The sequence below is a fragment of the Buceros rhinoceros genome, unplaced genomic scaffold, assembly GCF_000710305.1.
Source record: "Buceros rhinoceros silvestris isolate BGI_N320 unplaced genomic scaffold, ASM71030v1 scaffold3159, whole genome shotgun sequence".
Taxonomy (NCBI): Eukaryota; Metazoa; Chordata; class Aves; order Bucerotiformes; family Bucerotidae; genus Buceros; species Buceros rhinoceros.
The window spans coordinates 4050-12778 of NW_010430748.1; the positions used below are offsets into that span (position 1 = coordinate 4050).

The 8729-nt window shown below is 53.3% G+C and overlaps 1 protein-coding gene across 1 annotated transcript in view; it reads right to left on the reverse strand.

Moving 5' to 3' along the window:
- Window positions 1-7842, reverse strand: part of LOC104499602 (chromosome unknown open reading frame, human C2orf82) — a 9333-nt gene extending 1491 nt beyond the window's left edge. The window contains exon 1 of the mRNA XM_010143128.1: window positions 7770-7842. Within this exon, the coding sequence (XP_010141430.1) occupies window positions 7770-7842 (73 nt within the window). The remainder of the gene's footprint in view (window positions 1-7769) is intronic.
- Between the last annotated feature and the right edge of the window lie 887 nt (window positions 7843-8729).

Below are 8729 nucleotides of genomic sequence, written 5' to 3' on the forward strand. Positions count from 1 at the left end.
GAACCCAGGCTGCCATCGGCTTCTGTGGCAGACGGGTGTGCACACAGCACACACACGGGACAACAGGGAGCAACTCCCAGCCCCGCGACCTCTCATGAACACCCTCAGCCAGTTTGCTCGAGGGTGCCCATGGGGCTGGGCTGGGAGGGACTGTCACAGTCCTGCAACAGGTAGGAGCCACCTGTGCTGGCCCAAAGCACAGCACCTCAGGGCTTTGCTTTCCTGCTCCACAGCCTCCATGGTGAGGGCTGCCAGCAGCCCTGGCACCGCACAGGACTCAGCTCCCCCAGACAGGAGCCCCAGAGCCCTGACTCCCCTCTGCTCCACCTCCACGCCATACTGGGGAGATGAAAGCCAGGCAAGGCTCCATCTGATGTCACCATTTGCCTCCTGTTATTTCTTCCCGCTGTGGGGTCAGGGACCCAGCCAGAGCCCTCCCTGTCTGTGTGTGGTGGAGCCGAGCGCTTCCCGTCAATGCTCAGCTTGTTCAGGTGGGCCTCGGCGAGATCAGGAGACATTCCACAGCTCCCTGCTGAAACCGCTGTGAATGTTGCACTGGGATGGGGGAAAAAAAGGGAGGGAGGAAAACGAGCAGCATGAAGCACCAGGGCCCAGCTGAGCTGACACAATGGTACTGGGGCTGGGGAAAGGGGGCAGCAGAGGCAGCAGAGCAAACAGCCTGGGCTCACACAGGCAAGGCACAGAGGTGTCCCCAGGCACCCCAGCTCTGGCCCAGTGTCTCTCGGTGCCAGGGGCATTACAAGATTTGTCCCAGGCTCTCCCCAGCCCAGCAAGAGAGGTGGCAGCAGCCCATCTTGGAAACGCCAGCCCCAGGTTGAAGTGCCTGGAGCCCTCCTTGCCTCCCACGGGCAGCCGGCACTTTGTGGGAGGAGAGTGAGTCGAGGAGTTGGTGCTAATGGGCTCCACCAGACTTTGCTCTGCCACAGCAGCCCTGGATCAAAAGGAACAGGAGCACCAACACCACCACTCACCGATGCTGCCTGCAGAAACCCGCTGCTAGAGCTCACCACGGGGCTCATATCGAAGAGCAGCTCCCACCACCCCCGCAGCTATTCAAGGCTGCTGCAGCCTCGGGAGCACAGCAGGGTTCTAGACTAGTTTTGCAAAGTCCTCTCTACAGCTGCTTGAGCTCCAGGGTTTTCAGCAAGACAGCTGCCAGGTTCCACTCCTGCCCAACAACCAGCGACAGAGACAAACGTGCCCCCATGAGGCCTGTGCCAGTGAAGCCAGACAGCGACACCAGCATGCTCTGGCTGGTCAACCCGCCCTGGTGAGAGGGTGGGAGCAGCAGTGACCACCTTACCCTCCTGCGTTTGTACATCTGTGGTCACTGCATCAGAGGTGGCGTCTCACATCCCCAGCTTTGTGCTCCCAGAATCACCTGAGCCTTTTGCAGGACCTGTCCTGCAAAACAAACCAGCAGAGCTGGAGACTCACACCCCATCCTGAGGTTCTTCCAGAAAGTGCCATTTCTAGTGGATCTCTCTTCTCTAAATCCTGTGGTTTAGCTGCTGGAGGACCAATCAGGAGGAAGTAACACAATTTTGTGGGTTACTGTAGTTAAAACAACAGGGAAAGGAACAAGCAGAGCTGGGGCTCTTTAGTTAGTGTCAGGTGTTTGGAAGCTGTTGGTTTAGGCATGGCCCAAACGTACGTAACACTTCTGCAGCCTCCGGTTCCAGGCTGCTTTTGCAAGTAGAGAAACTCCGCAGAGAAGAGCTACACTCCAGCTACCACTTTTCTGACTGTGACACCACCACCAGGGCCAGCAGCCACACTGCGGCCATTCCCATAAGATAAGAGAACTCCGTGCTGGGGGGACATCCACATCATTGCCTTTCCCAAGAATGTTTTTCTCTCCAAAGCCAGGAGAGCACCCCTGCATCTGACCAGGGGAAAGGTGCTGGCTCCGACGACCTCCGACAGATGCAGGCACTGTCCAGGGAGGCTGCTGGGCCTGGACAGGCCCTTCCCACCTCCCATTTCACAAAGGGGGAAGGCGGGAGCGCTGCCCCTTCTAACCACAGCGCAAAGGCTCTTCTAAGCAGACCCTGAGGTCCTGAAAAGCCTCTTGTGTCTCTGGTGTCTCTAATTCTTGAAGAATGTATTGCAGCTCTCCAAGCAGGACACAGAGCTCGCTTAGCCAAGAAAAGAGGAAACCGTCTAATTCATTTATGATCTCAGTGATTTTTTCAGACCTGCACAGAGCCCTGGATGGCTTCTGGGTATGTAATGTTGCAGATCCTCCACATCTGATGAAAACACGCTTTCAGTTCACCCTCACAGAAAGGACGGGATGTGCGAAACACATCCCAAGTTCCTGTGGTCTTAGCCTAACGGCGCTTTGACCAAGGGAAACACAACTCCTTTCAGTCGGCTCCAGCCGCTCACTAACAGGAGTCGTCAGCTCGGGAGCAGCAGAGTCGTGCATGCACGTGAAAGACCTGCACCTGAACATCGAGAGCCAGGGCTTAGCGCTGGGTCTCTTCCTCAGCTCCTGCACCTCAGTGCTGCTGGGAGCCCTGCAGCAAGTACAGGGATGGGGAACTCAAAACCAAACGCAAGAGAAAGCTGCCAGCAGGCCGGTCTCTCCAGAGCAAACTGCTGCAGCCCGGGAGAGCGCCCGCTTGTCACTGGCACTTCTCTTTCCAAGACTTGCCTTTCATTTTCCCTCTTGAATTAACAGCTCATCTCCCCCCCTACATCCAGCAGGTTTCTTTTAACAATCAGAAGAGTCAGGCCTGCTCCCTCCCACAGTGCCCTGACAGCCCCAGCCTCTGGCTGAGAGGGGCAGGTCTCTAACGGACCAGCATTAAACGCCACAATCCCGTTTCATCCTCTTCCAGTTGCCTGCTGGTACACTCTGACTGGACAGGCTCCAAGTACACGTGTGGGACGTGATATTCAGGAGCTCCAGTTCTCTGCTGCCCGTGTTCTGTGTGACCACCACAAGCCTCTCTCCTTCCTGGGCTCTGTTTCCCTGTGCACGAGCCGGAGACCAGGCCTCTAAACATGATGTAAAAGAGAAGCAGCAGAGCAGCCAGGGCTGCCCACCTGCACGACTCCTGTCACCCGGACTGCAACGAGAACAAATCCCTCTGACAGCTCCAGACCCGATGCCAGCCTTCCACAGGGGACCTCCACAGCCTTGGGGCAGGGCACAGCACGTTTTGCTTGTGCAAAAACCCCACTGCAATGTCAAGTGAGGGGGTGCAGTGGGGGGTTGGAACCCAAGTATCAAAGGGAAGTTAGCCCATGGTTCTCCTGCTCACCCAAGAACCTTGCAGAAATAGAAAACCACCAAGAAACACTCTTGAAACACATCACCCATCACAAAGACCAGATGTTTAACATCTGGGTGACAGTCATGCTTTAGCTGTGCTGGCGTCCAGTCTTAGAACCATCCTGTCTCTAGAAAAACCCACCGACCACCAGTGAAAACCAGGTGGTAAAACAAAGCTTGGGAGCACTGAAGAGAAAGACATGGGATAATCTCAGTTATTGGGGTTATTGGTTATACAGGGCAAAGATGGAGCCTGGAAAAAAGGGACTAAAAGTATTTCAGCGATTTGCATGAGGCCGGGGGAAGATGGCACCTCTTCCTTCCCATATGGTGACACTACAAACTGCCTTATTCCAGGGAAGTGGCTATACTGCACTGCATCTTCTCCTGCTCTTCAGCCCATGAAAAGGGAAAAAAAAGAAAAAAAGGAGCTACTACACTATAAAAGAACTGCACCATGAGTTTTCTGAATGATGCAGAGACCCACCAGGACTTCAGCGAGATCTAGAAGGGAGGACACCAAAGGCAACTTGACAAAACTGCTACTTCCATGCTCGGCAAGAAGGAGGTGGCTGCCAGCATACCAGATACCAGGTGGCTAAAAGACTGGGAAGATCTCCACAAGTGATAGCTCTTGAGGAAGCCAATCAAATCTGAAGGATGTTTCAAGATAACCCCAACCAGAACCTCCCCACAGGCAGAGTCAGTCACACCTGAAGGCAGATGTGGCCACCTAGCATGTTCACGCCTGGAGATCAGCCACCACTGCAGACCAGACCAATACTCCCTCGCACAAGCTGGTTTCAGCATCTCATCATCCTCGTAGTCAGTCAACAGGAGATGACAATGAGACTTGCCTCCTCCACTGGGTGACAAGTTTATGCTTACAGTGACAGAAATGAGTGTCTCAACAGCACAGATGCTCAGTGGTCCTGGGCAAGAGGCCAGGGCACCTGCTCTAACTTGAGCACTGCACACAGTTTCTTCCATCACAACAGGTCACAGGTTGACTTAATGGCATCCAACCCCGCTGCTCACATCCTCTTCAGAACGTGGTAGCTTTCATTCCTTCTAGTCCACAAGTTTGCGTCTTCACGTACATCCATTACAAGGAGGGGCAAAAGTCAAGGCTGCTGGCCGCTTTCTGGAGCGCACTCTCCACCTCCAGCCCAGCACCCTCCGAGGCAGCCGGTACTACTGTCAGTAACGTATCAGGAGTGCTGGTGCAGAGCAAGGCTGAGTAATGGTTGCAAAAACCCGCTGTACGTCTGGACAGACCTGTTGGCACAACCACATCTTTAAAAGCGATTTTCCCTGTCAAAACCTATTAACTATTTCTCACATTCTAGAACTTGAACTTCAAAAACTTCTTAATAAGCTTTCATTCTCCAGTTGTTGAGAACAAAGACACAGGAGCTGCTACAAAAAAAGGTCCTTGGACAAGGTCTTCTAACATACATTTTCCTGCAGCACAACATCTCCTGCTCTGCTTTTCCCCTTTCTGATGTGCTACTGCACTATGATGTACTCCCACAGGAGCTCCAAATGAGGGAATTCATGAGCCCACATCAGAGTTTAGGTATCAAATACACACGACTCAGAAGCCAAGGCCTTGCAAAGGCTTTTTACTAACTTCCGCTTCACTTGGAGCTCTGAATCCACTGTATGAGCCGAACCTGGTTTTGCTGATAGAAAAAACAAACCCCAGCTGTTCACAATCCTCCTGTGCTCTAGGCCTGCAAGCCACTTGGGTTTGGAGAAAGCGGAAGCGGAGAAGATTTGGGTGTGCAGGAAGTCCTTGAACTGGCTCTTTCCTGTTATACTTAGATGACGTGGACAAAGAGTGTGAAAGGCTCAGTCGGTTGCTTCCCCATCTTTGACAAGTGAGATACTGGAAGATGCTCAGTAACTCAAAGGAGAAATTCACGCTTTCTCCAGTCGCAGAGCCCTGACCACGCCATCCAGGAAACCAGATTGGCTGGACGAGAAGCCAGATCAATGTACACAACGCAGCAGCACCTCAAAAGTGCTCTGGCTGCTACAGCCAGGTGGAACCTCAGCTGCCAGTGAGATCCTTCACATCCCGCTGAACTCCTGAGCGCTCACCTGAGGCTTGTGGAACTAGGTTGCTCTGAGCCCCCGCTGTGATAAAGCAAATCCAGTGAGGAAAGGAAGACTTGTTGTGGCCCCTGGGTCTGCATGGCCAGCAGCGGCTGCAGCCCTCTCCACGGCAGACTTTGCTTCTGCCCGTCGAGGTGCTGAAATGGGAGGGCAAGAGCTGGGTGAACTCTGAGGCCAGCAACAGGCTGTCCAGCCCCAGGTAGCCACAGTGGGCAGAGGGCCAGGGCAGGGATGAAAAGAGGCCTTCATAGGGAGCACAAAGGGCAGCCTGTGATGTGCGAGCGCCGGGAGCTCGAGTGTGGAGCAGCGCAGAGCGCTGTGGTTCTGAAGAATGTTAAATAAACTTGTTTACAGAAAGGCAGGGCTGCATGTGTATGCACAGAGACCAGGGGGCTGTCTGTGTGCCCTTCCCTTCTTTGTCTGCACCAGGCAGGAAATTTCCTTTTCTAATAAGGTGAAAAGCAGAAAAAATTCCACAGTGCACTAAAAGCCCCTGTACTAGGGGTAGGGAACCCTCCACTCCAAATGCAGCAGAAAATCCGTCTGCTCTTGGGACGGCTTTACCTTACAGGCTGGTTCACTCACGGTCTGCTTTGAGGTAGCAGTGAAGAACAACCTTCTTAGAGGCCTCAAGCCTCTAAAACACGACAGAGAAAGCATGGAGTCTCTCCTGCGCCCCAGATCTGCACGTTGCATTGATCAGTACACAGCTCTTCAAGAGCTACTGCCCTCACTGCATGAGCACAGCTCAGCCAGGCGAACCTGGAGTATATCACAGGAGCAAAGAGACAGAGAGAGGCAGCGACAGGTATAAACCATAGCTGCAACGCTGAGGTGAGAGCAAAGACACAGGAAACCTGGCGAGGCAGAGACCAGAGCAAAGATACACAAATAGTGGTAAAAGCAATGCCAGCTCAGTGAGGACACAGATGAAATTTTCACTGGAAATGAATCCCTTTCTGCAGAGAGTGAAGCACTGTTGAGACACGACCTTACCTGGTTTGGGGGAAGAGCACTGCCACTGCTTCTGGGAGCGTGAGCAAGCTACAACCTGAAACTGTGCTGAAGTGATTGATGTCCCACTGCACAAAACCCAAAGCTCAGGGTTCAGGAAGAAAAACATCCCCTTTTTAGTGCTCATTTCTTAGTTACTTTAAAGGTTACCCAGCAAGGTGTCCTGCAAAGGGAGGATCCGTGGGGAAAACACCAGTGACAAGGGATCAGTTCAGCTAGGCACAGTGGGAAGTTCCCCTACCTGAACGAGTTCTCCTTTAAAAAGGAATAATTTCATCTGCTAGATGGCTGGCCAGGATCTCCCTGCGAGGCAAGACACTCAAACAAACTGTGAGGGAAATGCAATCCAGCCTTGCTGCAGGTTTTGGAAGGCAGGACAGGAATTCAGACAACAAGCGCTGTGCTCTTGCCTGGTATCTTGGCCTGAGCCATCCCTCCAGCCTCACCTTCACTTAAACAGGCTTTGAGAGAAGCAGCTCCCCATAGGGGTTTCCTTCCACCCACACACCCGGAGTCCATCTACGGAGTCGGTCTGGAAGCCAGTTTTCCCTCATTTGTAAAAGGCCCCTCAGACCAGCCAGCCTTTGAAGCTGGCTGTGCCCTCGGTTCCCCTCAGCCAGCTCAAGGCAGGAGCAGGTAAGGCTGAAATTACCAACCACCTCCTGAAAAGCCAGTGCCTCACTGAAGGGGTGTCTCACCCATTCCCATCCCCATCACCTCGCTGAACTCAAGTCAGAAGCACACACCTTCCAGCACCGCCGCCTGCCTCAGTAGCCCCAGCTCTAGACGAGGCCAGTTCAGATGCACCCCGCAGCTTCTGACCCACCGGACGTTCTCACGGACACTTTCTACCTACAGCAGCTGTTGAAGTGCTCTGCTGTAGCAGAAAGCGTAGAAGAAACCAGAAGCTGTCACACATGCTACAGCCAGAGAAAAACCTTTCTTTTCACAACTGTAACTTCTTTCTGTCATTAAAAGCTGACAGCCAGCCTGTCCCATTCGCTGCTGAGAGCACTCCATCCCCAGCTGACCGACCTGTCCACTGATCTACTGCCACTAATGCTCGCGTAGGTGCTACTGCTGTCCTGCTCAGGAAAAATTACAAGGGATTTTCTCCATTTTCCCCAATGGAAACTTGGTCTTAGGATGGAAATTATATTCTTACCACCGGCCACCAATCCCAAAGCTAGTTTCCATTAATCAATTATAATTTGATAAATTCTTACAGACATCTTCAGGGGAGGGAGAGGAGGCATGCAAGGAGAGAAGAGGCAGGTTAGTAAGAGATCTCTGGTGCTTTGGGGCTTTAAATGCAAAAAAAGCTCCTTACCTGCCAGCACAGCGGGGATCAGGATGGCACACAGCATTAGCAGGACCAGGCGAAGGACTCTGTGGCAGGGCATGGCTTCCCTCAGGAAAAGTGGCGGCAGGAATTCCTAAAACTCTTCAAAGTACAAAACAACTTGGAAATTTCACTGTTATGAGAATTTTGCCCAGTCAGGTCAAAAAAACCCAATTCCTGCACAACAGCAAGTGGACAGAGAGTGTGCAAAGCCCAGCAGACTCGCTCTCTCTGACTTCCAGAGCACACCTCCTCCTGAAGGCAGCTCCACCCTCTAAAATTTGTGCCTAAAACCCCATAGGCAGCCGAGCCACCAGGCATCCGTCACCCTGCCAGGCCAGCGCACACACGAGCACTTGTTGGCCAGCCCTTCCCAGAGGACCCGGGGATGCTCCTGGAACCCTCCCCTCCGGCCAGCCATCCCACGGCATGGGAAGTAACACAGGAGCCACTGGGGCAGCTAACCCCAAAACCAAGTGGACCACGCAAGGGCTTTGCTCTGCTCGGGGTGCAGGGCGGCAGTGGTCTTCCCAGGGTGGGCACAGCAGAGAACAAGGGCCTCAATCTCTGGAGGCTAAAGTGTTCTGAAACAGAGCCAGAGCGGCTCTGTGGCATCCTTGTTTTCTGGGTGTAATACTCAGAGGTGGACAAGGTGCCGTGTGTGGTCTCTGCTGGCAGAGCTGCCCATTGAAGCCTGGCAGGTCTTCCAGGAGAGCCGCCTTCATCAGGGAAGGTCAGCATCCTCCTCCGTCTGAAGGCCACAGTCACTGCTGCCTCCTGCCACCCTGTCCCTCCCCTCCAAGTGGGCTCCTGAAAAGTCCATGGCAGAGAAAACTGAGGTTTGTTTCAAATCGCATTTGCACCAATAGAGACTGGGGAAAGGCTGAAGCGTATAAAAAGGGGGACGCTCCAGCATACCACTGTCAGAGGACAGGAGACTTTCAGCAG